Below are 17171 nucleotides of genomic sequence, written 5' to 3'. Positions count from 1 at the left end.
CAATTTCTTCTTTTTGCTCTTTCCTTTCCTTCTTTATATCCTCCCTCAATTCATTGATTTGGTTTTTGATGAGGTTTTCCATGTCTGTTCGTACATTCTGAATTAATTGTTTCAGCTCTTGTATGTCATTTGAATTGTTGGTTTGTTCCTTTGACTGGGCCATATCTTCAATTTTCCTAGTGTGATTTGTTATTTTTTGCTGGCATCTAGGCATTTAATTACCTTAATTAGTTTATTCTGGAGATTGCTTTTACTTCTTTTAGCTAGGGTTTTCTTGCTGTATGAATTTGTTGTCTATCTGTTCTTTGACATTCTGTTCAGTTTTATCTGGACCTTTAGCTTAAGTTTTGTTTAACAGAGGAGAATTTTTCAGTTCTTATTTTCTTGTTTCTTGCCCTGCTTGTGTGGTACCTCCCCACCCACACACACTTAGGAGGGTCTACTTAGATATTATAGACCCCAGCCAGATTTTCCCAGACCAAACTGGCCTCCTATCAGGAGGAAAGAGTCACCTGCGTCGGTTTTCCCTGAGGGTGAGACCCAGCAGATTGAAAAACTTTCCTGTGAAGTCTCTGGACTGTTTTCCTTATCCTGCCCTGTGTGTGGCACTTATCTGACTGCAGGTCCCACCAACATAAGATGATGCGGTACCTTTAACTTTGGGAGACTCTCCCTGCTGGGGGCGTGGTGGAGACAGAGGAGAGGTTGTAGTCTGGTTTTAATGGCTTCAAATTACCAAGCTCTGGTATCTGAATTCCTTGATGGAGGGATTCCACCTGAGTTGGGCTCCACCCCTCCCCTGGGAAAGGCACAGGCTCCAGACAAGCCCCCAAAAGAGCTCACTTCTCCCTATGCCTGGGGCAGTTGCAGCCTGAAAAGTCCTGCCTCTGTATCAAGAGGCAGTCAAGCCTTTGTAGATACGCAGCCACAAAAACCTCTGTTTCCTTCTTTTTTTTTTCCCCCCTTTTTCTGTCAGTCCTGCCCCCTTGGCGCTGGGGCAAAAATGAGCAACCTCCACTTTGATCAGGTTCACCTAAGCTGGGGGCCTATTTTTAGTAGTCAGAATTTGTTAATTAATTCCACAATTGGCATTTGATTGTGCCCAGTCCCTGCTGCTGGTAAATCCTTTCCTTTCCCCTCTGGGAAGCGGCCTGTGGGGGAGGGGCGCTGGCTGCCACAGCTTTCGGAACTCACGGTTCTGGGGGTTGCTCGCAGCCAGTCCAGCTGGTCCAGACTGGGGTATGCTGTGTTTTTGGTCACTGACGTGGCCCCAGAAGCTGTTCTGTACTGTTTCTGGTTATTTAGTAGTTGTTCTGGAGGATGAACTAAAATGCGCACGTTGTTAAGCCGCCATCTTGACCCGGAACTTTGAAGTGTTTTTAACAGAAAAAGATGCTGAATTTTGTTGAATGCTTTTTCAGCATCGATCAAGATGATCATTTGATTGTCTTCCCTTGTTAATATGTTGAAGTTCATTGTTTAATTTTCTTGTGTTGATCTGCCCTCACATGCCTGGAATAAATTCTACTTTGTCATTGTGTATAATTCTTTAAATACGCCATTGAATTCAATTTGCAAGTATTTTACTGAGAATTTTTGCAGCTATATTCATTAGGGGGATTGGCCTGTAGTTTTTCTTTCTTGTAGTATCTTTACCCAGTTTTGGTATTAGAGTGATGCTAGCTTCATAAAATGAGTTCAGTAGGTTCCTTTTTCCTTAGTTTTTTGGAAGAGTTTGAGCAGAAATGTTTTTAGTTCTTTTTGGGATATTTGGTAAAGTTTTCCTGTGAAGACATCTGGCTCTGGAGCTTTCTTTATAGGAAGATTTTTATTGACTGATTGAATTTCTTTATTTGTGATTGGTTTGTTGAGATCTTCTGTTTCTTCTCGAATTATTGTAGGTTGTTCCTGTGTTTCTATGAATTTGTCCATTTCATCTAAGTTGTCTAGTTTGTGGGCGTATAGTTGCTTATTGTATCCTGTTATGATTTTTTAAAAAAATCTCTTCAGGATACGTCATAATGACCCTCCTCATTTCCGATTTTATTTATTTACATCCTCTCTCTTTTTTAGTTTGTCAACCTAGCTAAGAATCCATTGATTTTATTGATTTTCTCAAAAAACCAACTTTCAATTTTTTAATTCTTTCTATTTCTCTTTTTTCCAATTTATTTATTTCTGCTCTAATCATTGTTATTTCCCTTCTGTTCACTTTGGGGCTAGCTTCCTGTTTTTTCTTTCTCTATTTTAGCTTTTCTTTTTTCATATGGGCATTTAGGACAATAAATTTCCCTCTCAGCACTACCTTTCCTGCATCCCATAAGTTCTCACCTGTTGTATTCTCATTTTCACCTTGTCCATCATTTCCCTAAGATCCAATTAAAATCTTTGCATGTTTTTCACCATTTGTTCTTTTGTGTGTTCAGATTCAGTTGTCTTGTCTTCTAGACCACTTATTCTGTCTTCTGCGTCTTCAGAACAGCTATTGTGAGTGTCTAGTACATTTTTTATTTGATCTGTGGTAGTTTTCATTTCCATAGAATTTGCTATTTTTCTATATATTCTTTCAAATTGTTCTTTATGTGCTTTTTGTGTCTTGTCTTTAGCCAATCCATTGAGCTTAATTAGGAGATTTGTATGACATCTTTGATTGGTTATTCCAAAATCTGTGCCTCTCTGGTGCTTTAAATTCATCATTTGGCTGCACCGTATTTTCTTGCATCTTCATGTGCTTTGTGATTTTCTGTAGACTTCATGGCATTTGATGATTTGATAAGGTTATTTTGAAAGTTGATTTCCTTCATTTGTCCAAGACTTTGTAGTTGCTTGGATTTGCATAGAAGGTTTCCTTTTGTACTTGGTTTGTCAATAATTCCCTGCCAAACTAAGGCTGGGACTCCATGCAGGAGGTGCAACTCTAATTGAAGATTTGTTAAAAACTAGACAGAAAGGCATTTTGCCAAACTGTGCTTTCTGCTTCTTCCCAGCAGATGTGCTCTCAGGCCATCTCTTCCGCTCAGGCCTGCCTCTCCCCAGCTACATCAGCTGGTCGGACGTGGACCCAGCCAGGTGTAAATCCAGTCAAGGCCACAGGTCTCCGTGTACGGTGAAAGCCGCCAGTCCTGGGGCTGGGGTGGGGGCAGTGTGACCCTTGGCAGAGAATCTACTTCTGTGCATGATGGGGCTGTGGTCCCCAAGCTCCCACGTGTAATGACCTTGGGCTTTGGGATGGGTATTTCAACTGCCCTTGCCCATAGCCAGCCCAGGAGTACCTCATAGTGTTGTGGTTTGCTCCCTCATTCTTGCCTCTTTGACTGTGTACACCAGGTGTGCTCTGGGCCTCCGTGGAGAAAGGATAGAGGTAGTGGGGCCCAGGAAGTCTCTTCTGCAGGTCAATTATCAGATCAGGTCTCTTTGTGTCTTCCCCCTCCTCCCATCGGGAGGGTTCCCCAGTCTGTGCCCACACCAGGTGGGGGCAGGCACTGTGCCCCACCAGCAAGGTCTCTTGCTTAGGTAAATATGTGCTGCTTTCTGTGTTCCCAACGGGAGCTCCCGGCTTCAGAGCTGAGAGGGAAGGTTTCCCAAGCTAGCAGCGGAGGTAGGCAGGAGCGCGAACCCACTCTGCCTACGCGTCGTAGCATACCCCAGGTGCAGTCATGACTGAGTAGACTCACCCCGTCCTCGCCTGTTCATCCAGCTCCTCCCTATATCGTGTAGAAATCCCTCTCTGGTCGCCTGTACCCTGGAACAGCTGTTTTTCTGTCACTTCTTCAGTTGTGCCATGGAGGAGGGGTGAGCTCAGCCTATCCTATACCCCCATCCGCCCAGAAGTCCCCTTTTTATCATTTTTTAAATAAAAAGGTTCTGTGATAACATGATAAAATGTTCACCCTTAATAAAGTTGGGTTGTGATTATTTAAGCTTTTTTTTATTTTCTGCATATTTCCCGTATGCTTGAAGCAATTTATAATTTGATGGAAAAACCTTATTAATCATGGTAGTAAATGAAAATATAAAACAAAAGTAACTATGTAACTATTTTGTAAAAATTAGTATTTTTCTATTGGGAAAGATGCCATAAACAAAATCCAAAGACAGTACTTGGTGAATTATTTGTAACCTAGGATTTGTATCATCAATATAGAACATAGCCTTAGAAAGTGAAAAAAGATAACTACATAGAAAAAAATGAATAAATTAAGGATGCTATAGAGAAAAAATCTCTATGGCTAAAAGCATGAAAAAACTATTATAATTCCTAAGACATCAGGGAATCTAAATTCAAATAACAATGTGATACATCTTTGGGTGTAGGTAAACAATATATGTTTACATGTTGGATTGAAACATACAATTTTTTTATATATACATTTTAAAATTTTTTTTAGTTTTTTAGAACATACAATTTGTGATGAACAATCTGGCCAACATCTATTAAAATAAAAAATACCTGTACCTTTCACCATTCCTGAAAATTTATCCTTTAGAAGTTAAAGCACTGGTATGTAAAGAGATATCTATTAGATTGTTTATTGCACTTTTGTTTGTAGTGGTAAGACTCTAAAAACCAAGTGTATATCCAACAATAAAGAAATGACTGAATAAATTATGGCATTATGTACTGTTAAATATTTTTTTCATCCATTAAAAGGAATGAGTTGTGGCTAGTCACTTTATATGAAGGTATTTCCAAGAGTTATTGCTAAGTGAAGAAAACAAGATGTAAAAAAGATTGTATAATGTCATCCCATATTTATAAAATAGTGCCAATTTTCCATGGGCATATATGTGTATATATGTGTATGAAACTTGGTTGTGTATGTTCGTATGAGCGTGAGAAAATATGGAAAGAGTTATGAAAGGTTTTTAGTATTGGTTAGGGTTGAGATGATAAGGAATGGAAAGAAGAATGGAAATCAGGAGTAAAGAAAAACAGAAAGTGAAAAAGGAAATGTACTACCCAGTATGGATGATCTGATTTTGTTTATTTATCTGTGTAAATTTACATACATATTTTATAAAAAATTTATTTAAAGAGTGAGAGTTGATCAAAGGAGAATTTCCGATATTCGAGTAGAGGATATGGTAGAAATAGATCAAGCAAAAAGCCAAGCAAAGATGCCACCCAAAGAAAGAGTTATTCAGTGCTGCATTCTTTTGCTAGAGTATTTAAACAGATTTATCTAGTTAAATTCAAATGAAGTTTTTCAGTTTTCCTGATGTCATATTTATTGAAGAGTAATTGACCCTAATTTAATAAAGGATGTTTATTATGCATTGTGTTAGGTGATATAGAATAATGGTATTAAACAATAATAATTTTAATATTTTATGAAATGGGATCTTTTGGCAGGGACATTTTGAATCTCTTTTTCTTCAGCCTGAAAGCAATAAGGAATGAATCACATTTTTTTTTTTTTATAGTACAAGCCAGCCTACATTCAGATAGTTCATGAATATGGATAATTACCTTTGAAGTTTTTATTTTTCTCTTTCAGTGTACGGGATGACAGAATTCGTGTAGAAAGAATGGAAAACATTTATTTTGAATACAGCTATGCCTTCCAGGCAATTACAGAGTTTTATGCAAAGGATAAAATTGACATTAAAGGTAAATATTTTATACATGTTAGTGATATGTCATCAAATGTAACTGAGCTAAGATTTGGATAAAGTGACTTTACAGTTTAATGAAAAGTAGATTGTAATCTGGTGTCCATACTACCTTTTTTTGTAGTTGGGATCAGTTAGCAACTTGGTGATTTTGACGTATCATTCATTGGAGTATAAGGAAATTGGTTATTGACCAATTTTCCTTCTTGCTTCTCTTAAAAGATGGCTAGTTACTATCATCACAGTTTTAAAAATGTTTGGACAGATCTGCCTAGGGCTAGGATTTTGAAAGTTTGATTGTGAGAATTAAAGTACCAAATCCTTAATGTCAGGATCTAAATATGTTAGTTAACCATTATTTGTCTAATGCACATTCCCTTAGCCAGGCAGCAGTGCTTGATATGGCCTTTGTCCCTTATTCCTGCTTGCCCATCTTATGCCATTTCATGGACAATGAGGATAATAGGCATTTTGCCTCTTGGCATGAAATTGACCTCACCTAATCTTTATCTGCCCTTATATCAAAAATTTAATCTCTTTCACAGGTCACAGAGCTCTTATTCTAAGACCATAGATAGATTAGCCCTATAATCTTTTACATTTTTTCCAAAGAGCAAACAGTGTTAGTAGATCTTTTTAAAATTATTTGATTAAATACTTTTAATTGCCATAAAATTTGCTTTAGAATTGTGAACAATAGTGTCAATGAGGTATGTATTCTATTCTTTAGGTTCTCAATGTTTTTCTGGCATCATAAATTTGGAGAAGCCTGTGATTTGCTCTTTGGCTGCTATTATAAAATACCTCAAAGAATTTAACTTGGAAAAGATTCTCTCCAAACCGCAGTAAGTGATTTCTCAAAAAAAAATTTAAAAAGGGTTATATTAAGAACATTTGTTAAATTGAGTTTGGTAACTACCATTCTCAGAGAGTTTCCCGACTATTGATAGAATACTGTATTGGAGGGTTTGAAAGGATTATGTGCCCCAGAAAAGCCGTTTTTTAATCCTGATCCAATCTTGTGGGAGCAACTGTTCCTTTTAATCTCTATTAAGCACTATGGGTTGGAAACTCGATTAGATTATCTTCACGGAGATGTGGCTCACCCAATTGTGGGTGTTAACCGTGGATTAGAGGGAGACGTGACTCCACCCATTTCAGGAGGGTCTTGATTAGTTTACTGGAATCCTTTAAAAGAGGAATCATTTTGGAGAGAGCCGCACAGCCATAAGAATCACAGAGCCCACGCAGCCAGAGACCTTTGTAGATGAAGAAGAAATATGTCCCTGGGGGAGCTTCATGAAACAAGAAGCCTACAGAGAAGCCAGCAGATATCTCCATCCATGTTCACCATGAGCCTTTCCAGTTGAGAGAGAAACCCTGAACTTCATTGGCCTTTCTTGAGTGAAGGTAACCACTTGTTGGTGCCTTAATTTGGACATTTTTATAGACTTGCTTTAATTTGGACATTTTCACGGCCTTAGAACAATAAACTAGCAATTTATTTTAAAAGTGATTCCTTTTCTGGTGTATTGCATTCTGGCAGATAGCAAACAGAGGGCAAAGATAAACTGGTACTGTTGCTGAAGGATAGTAAAAATATTGATAGAATTCTTAAGAGTCCTGTTAGAGATAATTTGTATTCATGAGAGCTATTTGATGTTTACAGTTTTAACTACTAAACTATAATGCATACTAACTGGATTAAGAAGTAGTATTAAACAGCATTTATAGACTTTTATCAGCTTTGAAAAAAAAGTAGAGAATTTGTGGGCTTTTTGAAAAATCATGTAAAAAATATAGCATTGCCATATTCTCCCCTAGCCCCCCCCCATCCATTGTTGACACTGCATTAGTATGATATCTTTGTTTAACAACTGACAAAAGTGTATTAAAATTGTACTATTTGGGAGCGCGGCCGCGGAGGAAGATGGCGACCGTCATGTACTTGGAGCACTACCCGGACAATCCTCATGAACTGCAGATAGTTTGCTGCTAGTAATTGCCTTGTTTTCTGGCATCATTTGTTTCTTCAGGCTATATTGATTAGGAACCAAAGTGATTCAACATCTTTCCAAGAAAAGATTTCACAGAGGAGTCTTTCTTATGAGCCAGGGGAGCGTTCTCAAGCCGTTCCATTCTGCTCCAGCGGAACCCAGTATCGAGAACCTTCCCTGTGAACTTCAGAGGAACTTCCAGCTGCTGCGAGAGCTGGACCAGAGGACAGAAGAACAGCTACTAGGGGAGTAGAAACGATACAGAACAGCTCCCGGAGCCACAACAGAGATAAAAAAGACAGCGTACCCCATCCTGGAACGGCTGACTGGTTCGGAGAACCCGCTCCGGTGAGATCGCCGAGGGGTGCGGGCTTCCCCGGGTGGGGCGGCAAGCAGCCGGAGTCCCTCCCCTCCTCCTTCCCGGGCCAGCTGGCAGAATTGGGCAGGCGGTCCCCTCAAGCCGCGGCGGCTGGCGCCCCCACCACACGTGGCCCCCCGGACCAACTGAGAGAATTGGATCGGAAATCCCCAGGCCGCGGAGAACGGTGACCGGGGGGGTCCCTTCCAAACACGTGACTCCCCGGTCCTGCTGGGAACGGTGCACTCTCCCGGGCCGCGGCATTTAGCGCCCTCCCGCCATGCTTGGCGCCCCGGGCCAACTAGGAAATTCGGATGGGCGCTCTCCCAGGCTGCGGCGGCCGGCAACCCTCCCCGCGTTCGGACCCCCGGGCCGGCTGGCACTCTTCGAAGCCGCCTCAGCTGGCGAACCTCCCGCACGGCGAGAGTTTTCCAAAGTTAAAGGACCCACAGCACCTTTTACTGGTGGGACCCGCAGACAAACGTGTGCCACGAGCGCCACCTACTGGGCAGGATAAGAAAAACAGAACCCAGAGATTTCACAGAAAAATCTTTCAACCTGTTGGGTCCAAAACCCAGGGAAATCTGACTAAATGCCCAGACGCCAGCAGAAGATAACGGATCACGCTCAGAAAATTGAAAATATGGCCCAGTCAAAGGAACAAACCAATAGTTCAAATGAGATACAGGAGCTGAGACACCTAATGCTGAATATACGAACAGAAATGGAAAATCGCTTCAAAAACAAAATCGATAAATTGAGGGAGGACATGAAGAAGACATGGGCTGAAAAAAAGAAGAAATAGAAAAACTGAAAAAACAAACCACAGAACTTATGGAAGTGAAGGCTAAAGTAGAAAAGATGGAAAAACAATGGATACCTACAATGATACATTTAAAGAGACAGAAGATAGAATTAGTGATTTGGAGGATGGAACATCTGAATTCCAAAAAGAAACAGAAACTATCAGGAAAAGAATGGAAAAATTTGAACAGGGTATCAGGGAACTCAAGGACAATATGAACCGCACAAATATACGTGTTGTGGGTATCCCAGAAGGAGAAGAGAAGGGAAAAGGAGGAGAAAAACTAATGGAAGAAATTATCACTGAAAATTTCCCAACTCTTATGAAAGACCTAAAATTACAGATCCAAGAAGTGCAGCGCACCCCAAAGAGATTAGACCCAAATAGGCGTTCTCCAAGACACTTACTAGTTAGAATGTCAGAGGTCAAAGAGAAAGAGAGGATCTTGAAAGCAGCAAGAGGAAAACAATCCATCACATACAAGGGAAACCCAATAAGACTATGTGTAGATTTCTCAGCAGAAACCATGGAAGCTAGAAGACAGTGGGATGATATATTTAAATTACTAAAAGAGAAAAACTGCCAACCAAGACTCCTATATCCAGCAAAATTGTCCTTCAAAAATGAGGGAGAAATTAAAACATTTATAGACAAAAAGTCACTGAGAGAATTTGTGACCAAGAGACCAGCTCTGCAAGAAATACTAAAGGGAGCACTAGAGTCAGATACGAAAAGACAGAAGAGAGAGGTATGGAGAAGAGTGTAGAAAGAAGGAAAGTCAGATATGATATATATAATACAAAAGGCAAAATGTTAGAGGAAAATATTATCCAAACAGTAATAACATTAAATATTAATGGACTGAATTCCCCAATCAAAAGGCATAGATGGGCAGAATGGATTAAAAACAGGATCCTTCCATATGCTGTCTACAGGAAACACATCTTAGACCCAAAGATAAACATAGGTTGAAAGTGAAAGGTTGGGAAAAGATATTTCATGCAAATAACAACCAGAAAAGAGCAGGAGTGGCTATACTAATATCCAACAAATTAGACTTCAAATGTAAAACAGTTAAAAGAGACAAAGAAGGACACTATATACTAATAAAAGGAACAATTCAACAAGAAGACATAACAATCATAAATATTTATGCACTGAACCAGAATGCCCCAAGATCCGTGAGGAATACACTGCAAACACTGAAAAGGGAAATAGACTCATATACCATAATAGTTGGTGACTTCAATTCACCACTCTCATCAATGGACAGAACATCTAGACAGAGGATCAATAAAGAAATAGAGAATCTGAATATTACTATAAATGAGCTAGACTTAACAGACATTTATAGGACATTACATCCCACAACAGCAGGATACACCTTTTTCTCAAGTGCTCATGGATCATTCTCAAAGATAGACCATATGCTGGGTCACAAAGCAAGTCTCAACAAATTTAAAAAGATTGAAATCATACACAACACTTTCTCGGATCATAAAGGAATGAAGTTGGAAATCAATAATAGGTGGAGTGCCATAAAATTCACAAATACGTGGAAGCTCAACAACACACTCTTAAACAACAAGTGAGTCAAAGAAGAAATTGCAAGAGAAATTAGTAAATACCTCAAGGCGGATGAAAATGAAAACACAACATATCAAAACTTATGGGACGCAGCAAAGGCAGTGCTAAGAGGGAAATTTATTGCCCTAAATGCCTATATCAGAAAAGAAGAAAAGGCAAAAATGCAGGAATTAACTGTCCACTTGGAAGAACTGGAGAAAGAACAGCAAACTAATCCCAAAGCAAGCAAAAGGAAAGAAATAACAAAGATTAGAGCAGAAATAAACGAAAATGAAAACAATAGAGAAAATCAATAAGACCAGAAGTTGGTTCTATGAGAAAATCAATAAGATTGATGGGCCCTTATCAAGATTGACAAAAAGCAGAAGAGAGAGGATGCAAATAAATAAGATCAGAAATGGAAGAGGAGACATAACTACTGACCTCACAGAAATAAAGGAGGTACTAACAGGATACTGTGAACAACTTTATGCTAATAAATACAACAATTTAGAGGAAATGGACGGGTTCCTGGAAAGACATGAACAACCAACTTTGACTCAAGAAGACATAGATGACCTCAACAAACCAATCACAAGTAAAGAAATTGAATTAGTCATTCAAAAGCTTCCTAAAAAGAAAAGTCCAGGACTGGACGGCTTCACATCTGAATTCTATCAAACATTCCAGAAAGAATTAGTACCAACTCTCCTCAAACTCTTCAAAAAAATCGAAGCAGAGGGAAAACTACCTAATTCATTCTATGAAGCCGACATCACCCTCATACCAAAACCAGGCAAAGATATTACAAAAAAAGAAAACTACAGACCAATCTCTCTAATGAATACAGATGCAAAAATCCTCAATAAAATTCTAGGAAATCATATCCAACAACACATTAAAAGAATTATACATCATGACCAAGTAGGATTCATCCCAGGTATGCAAGGATGGTTCAACATAAGAAAATCAATTAATGTAATACACCATATCAACAAATCAAAGTAGAAAAATCACATGATCATCTCAATTGATGCAGAGAAGGCATTTGACAAGATTCAACATCCTTTCCTGTTGAAAACACTTCAAAAGATAGGAATACAAGGGAACTTCCTTAAAATGATAGAGGGAATATATGAAAAACCCACAGCTAATATCATCCTCAGTGGGGACAAATTGAAAACTTTCCCCCTAAGATCAGGTACAAGACAAGGATGTCCACTATCACCACTATTATTCAACATTGTGTTGGAGGTTCTAGCCAGAGCAATTAGACAAGAAAAAGAAATACAAGGCATCAAAATTGGCAAGGAAGAAGTAAAACTATCACTGTTTGCAGACGATATGATAGTATACGTCGAAAACCCGGAAAAATCCACAACAAAACTACTAGAGCTAATAAATGAGTACAGCAAAGTAGCAGGTTACAAGATCAACATTCAAAACTCTGTAGCATTTCTATACACTAGTAATGAACAACCTGAGGTGGAAATCAAGAAACGAAACCCATTTACAATTGCAACTAAAAGAATAAAATACCTAGGAATGAATTTAACTAAAGAGACAAAATCCTATATAAAGAAAACTACAAAAAACTGCTAAAAGAAACCACAGAAGACCTAAATAGATGGAAGGGCATACCGTGTTCATGGATTGGAAGACTAAATATAGTTAAGATGTCAATCCTACCTAAATTGGTTTACAGATTCAATGCAATACCAATCAAAATCCCAACAACTTATTTTTCAGAAATAGAAAAACCAATAAGCAAATTTATCTGGAAGGGCAGGGTGCCCCGAATTGCTAAAAACATCTTGAGGAAAAAAAACGAAGCTGGAGGTCTCGCGCTGCCAGACTTTAAGGCATATTATGAAGCCACAGTGGTCACAACAGCATGGTATTGGCATAAAGATAGATACATCGACCAATGGAATCGAATAGAGTGCTCAGATATAGACCCTCTCATCTATGGACATTTGATCTTTGATAAGGCAGTCAAGCCAACTCACCTGGGACAGAACAGTCTCTTCAATAAATGGTGCCTAGAGAACTGGATATCCATATGCAAAAGAATGAAAGAAGACCCATCTCTCACACCCTATACAAAAGTTAACTCAAAATGGATCAAAGATCTAAACATTAGGTCTAAGACCATAAAACAGTTAGAGGAAAATGTAGGGAGATATCTTATGAAACTTACAATTGGAGGCGGTTTTATGGACCTTAAACCTAAAGCAAGAGCACTGAAGAAGGAAATAAATAAATGGGAGTTCCTCAAAATTAAACACTTTTGTGCATCAAAGAACTTCATCAAGAAAGTAGAAAGACAGCCTACACAATGGGAGATAATATTTGGAAATGACATATCAGATAAAGGTCTAGTATCCAGAATTTATAAAGAGATTGTTCAACTCAACAACAAAAAGACAGCCAACCCAATTACAAAATGGGAAAAAGACTTGAACAGGCACCTCTCAGAAGAGGAAATACAAACAACCAAAAGGCACATGAAGAGATGCTCAATGTCCCTGGCCATTAGAGAAATGCAAATCAAAACCACAATGAGATATCATCTCACACCCACCAGAATGACCATTATCAACAAAACAGAAAATGACAAGTGCTGGAGAGGATATGGAGAAAGAGGCACACTTATCCACCGTTGGTGGGAATGTCAAATGGTGCAACCACTGTGGAAGGCAGTTTGGCAGTTCCTCAAAAAACTGAATATAGAATTGCCATACGACCCAGCAATACCATTGCTAGGTATCTACTCAGAGGACTTAAGGGCAAAGACACAAATGGACATTTGCATACCAATGTTTATAGCAGCGTTATTTACAATTGCAAAGAGATGGAAACAGCCAAAATGTCCATCAGTAGATGAGTGGCTAAACAAACTGTGGAATATACATACGATGGAATACTATGCAGCTTTAAGACAGGATAAACTTATGAAGCATGTAATAACATGGATGGACCTAGAGAACATTATGCTGAGTGAGTCTAGCCAAAAACTAAAGGACAAATACTGTATGGTCCCACTGATGTGAACCGACATTCAAGAATGAACTTGGAATATGTCATTGGTAACAGAGTCCAGCAGGAGTTAGAAACAGGGTAAGATAATGGGTAATTGGAGCTGAAGGAATACAGACTGTGCAACAGGACTAGATACAAAAACTCAAAAATGGACAGCATAATAATACCTAATTGTAAAGTAATCATGTTAAAACACTGAATGAAGCTGCATCTGAGGTATAGCTTTCTTTTTTTCTGTCTGTTTGTTTGTTTGTCTTATTTTTCTTTTTCCTTTTCTTTTTTTACTGTTATTATTATCTTTATTTTTTTTTCTCTATATTAACATTCTATATCTTTTTCTTTTGTTTTGCTAGTTCTTTTCCTAAATCGATACAAATGTACTAAGAAATGATGATCATGCATCTATGTGATGATGTTAAGAATTACTGATTGCACATGTAGAATGGAATGATTTCTAAAAAAAAAAAAAAAATTGTACTATTTGGTGCATGGGTCATTCATTAGTAGAATGCTTGCTTTCCATACAGGAGACCCGGGTTCGATTCCCAGACCATGCATCCCCCCCCCAAAAAGAAATTAATAATAGTACTATTTACTACAGTCTGTAGTTTACTTTAGTGTGTAATTTTCCCATATATCACTCTATTATTAATACTTCATGTTAGTAGTATGTATTTATTATAATTAATGAAAAACATTCTTATATTAACTGTATAATGTAGTTCGTCATCTACAATAAGGTTCACTGTCATATAATCCTATGTTTTTGTCTTTTAATTTTTGTTCTAATAACATATATACAACCTAAAATTTCCCCTCATAACTACATTCACGTATGTATTTTGGTGCCTTTTTTTTTTAAATACTCCCAGTAATGTGCTACCATCATCACCATCCATTTCCAAAACTTTACAATGCACTTAAATAGAAATTCTATGCAAATTACAAATTAAACATCAACTTCCCCTTTTCTGTCCCCAATATATCCCCTGTTAACTGATATTCTAGGGCAAGCCTATATTCTAGAGAAAACTCTATGAGTTTGCGTATTATAATTAGATCGTAGTGAGATCATACAATATTTGTCTTTTTGGTTCTGGCTTATTTCACTCAACATGATGTCTTCAAGTTTCATCCGTATTGTCACATGTATCAGGACTTCATTTTTCTATGGCTGAATAATATTCCATTGTATGTATATACATATTTTGTTTCTCTTTTCATCAACTGATGGACATGTGAGTTGCTTTTATCTTTTGGCAGTTGTTAATAGTGCCACTATGAATATTGGCATACAAGTAGCTGTTCAAGTTCCTGGTTTCAGTTCTTCTGGATATAAATCTAGTAGCAAGATTACTGGGTCATATGGTAATTCGATACTTAGCTTCCTAAGGAACTGCCAGGCTGTCTTCTACAGTGGCTGCACCATTTTATATTCCCATTAGCGGTGAATGAATGCTCCTCTTTCTCAACATTCTCTCCAACACTTGTAATTTTCTGTTTTTTCAATAGTAGGCATTCTAGTGGGTGTGAAATAATACCATATTGTGGTTTTGATTTGCATTTCCCTGTTAACTAGTGATGTTAAGTATCTTTTCAAGTGCTTTATAGCCATTTGTATATTTTCAGTTGGGAAATGTCTGTTCAAGTCCTTTGACCATTTTTAAGTTGGATTATATGTCTTTTTATTGTTGATTTGAAGAATTTCTTTATATATTCTGGATATTAAACTGTTATTGGCTATTTGGTTTCCAAGTATTTTCTCCCATTGAGAAGGTCATCTTTTCACTTTTGTAACAAAGTCCTTTTTTGCATGAAAATTTTTAATTTTGAGGAGATCTGATTTATCTATTTTTTCCTTTTCATTGCTTTAAGTGTAAAGTCCAAGGAACTACTGCCCAATACAATGCCCTAAAGATATTTCCCTACATTTTCTTCTAGGAGCTTTATAATTCTGTTTCTTATATTTAGGTCTTAGGTAAGTTTTCATTAATTTTTGTACATGGTATGAGATAGGAGTCATTCATTCTTTTGCACATGGATATCTAATTCTCCCTGCACTATTTGTTAAATAGTGTTTCAGTTTGCTAAAGCTGCTGGAATGTGATAGTCCAGAAATGGGCTAGCTTTTAACAATGGATTTATTAAGTTACAAATTCAAATTCTCAGCCATGAAAATATCCAAATTAAGGCATCAACAAGAGGATACCTTCTCTGAAGAAAGGCTCCTGGCATCTGGGATTCCTCTGTCACGTGGGAAAGCACATGGCTCCCATCTGCTGGTCCTTCACTCCGGAGTTTCATTCTTTTCAACTTCTGATTTCATTGGCCTTCTCAGCTCCTCCCAGGGTTTTTCTCTGAGCTTCTTTGGGTGTTTCTCTCTGAGCTCTCTCTTTGTCTTTTATCCTCTTAAAGGATTCCAGTAAAGGATTAAGACCACCTTGAATTGGGTAAATCACCTCTCAAGGAAACCTAATCAAAAGGTGCACCACAACAGGTCTGCACCTGCAAGAATGGATTAAAAGAACATGGCCTTTTCTGAGGTACACAGCAGCTTCAAACCAGCAGAAATAGGCAGTTCTTTCCCAGTTGAAGGGACTTGGTAGCTGTGCCAAAAATCAGTTTGCCATAGATTCTAAACTCTCAATTTCATTCCATTGGTCAATATATCTATCCTTATACCAGTACTATACTGTTTGGACCACTGTATCTTTATAATATGCCTTAAAGTCAGGAGGTGTGAATCCTCCAATACCACTATTCATTTTCAAGATATTTATAATTATTTAGGGCCCTTTACCCTACCAAATAAATCTGATAATTGGCTTTTCCAGTTCTGCAAATTAGGCTGTTGGAATTTTGTTTGGGGTTAGTTGAATCTGTAAATCATTTTGTGTAGACTTGACATCTTCATGATATTTAGTCTTCTAATCCATGTTATTTAGGTGTTCTTTTATTTCTTTTATCAATGTTTTGTGTTGTTTTGTATACAAGTCTTTTATATCCATGGTTAAATTTGTTCCTAAATATTTGATACTTTTAGTTACTATTATAAATGTAATTTTTTCTTGATTTCCTTCTCAGATGGCTTATTACTAGTGTGTAGAAACCCTACTAATTTTTGCATATTGATCTTTTACCCTGCCACTTTGTCGTTGTTTATAGTAGTTTTGTTGTTGATTTTTTCAGGACTTTCTGTAAATAGTACAGATAGTGAAAGTTTTACTTCTTCTTTTCTTTCTTTTTCTTGCCTAATTGCTCAGACTAGAACTTGCAGTACAATGTTGAATAACAGTGGTGACAGTGGACGTCCTTGTCCTGTTCCATTATCTCAGAGGAGAAGATTTCAGTCTTTCATCATTGAGTATGATGTTAGCTGTGGGTTTTTCATATATGCCCTTCATCATGTTAGGAAATTTCCTTCTATTCCTATTTTTCAAAGTGTTTTTACTGTGAAAGGGTACTGCATTTTGTCAAACGCCGTTTCTGCAATGATCGATATGATCATGTGTTTTTTTTTCCCCTTCATTTTGTTAATGTGGTATATATGTTGATTGACTTTGTTGTTGTTGAAGTGCTTTTACATACCTGGGATAAAACCCACTAGATCATGGTGTATAATTCTTTTGCATTTGATTTGCAGGTATTTTGTTGGTTTGTAATTTTATTTTCTTATAGTATCTTTATCTGGCTTCAGTATGAAGGTGATGGTGACATCATAGAAGGAGTTGGTATGTTCCCTCCTGTTCAATTTTTTGGAAGAATTTGAGCAAAATTGATATTAATTTTT

The 17171-nt window shown here is 37.7% G+C and overlaps 1 protein-coding gene across 2 annotated transcripts in view; it reads left to right on the top strand.

The window, feature by feature from the left end:
• MSH3 (mutS homolog 3) overlaps positions 1-17171 on the top strand; it is a 241458-nt gene that overhangs the window by 98077 nt on the left and 126210 nt on the right. For both annotated transcript variants that reach the window (XM_077139293.1, XM_077139294.1), the window contains exons 9-10: positions 5499-5611; positions 6344-6458. In XM_077139293.1, the coding sequence (XP_076995408.1) occupies positions 5499-5611; positions 6344-6458 (228 nt within the window). The remainder of the gene's footprint in view (positions 1-5498; positions 5612-6343; positions 6459-17171) is intronic.

Source organism: Tamandua tetradactyla, chromosome 21 (assembly GCF_023851605.1).
Source record: "Tamandua tetradactyla isolate mTamTet1 chromosome 21, mTamTet1.pri, whole genome shotgun sequence".
NCBI lineage: Eukaryota > Metazoa > Chordata > Mammalia > Pilosa > Myrmecophagidae > Tamandua > Tamandua tetradactyla.
This window is presented reverse-complemented; position numbering and strand designations above follow the sequence as displayed.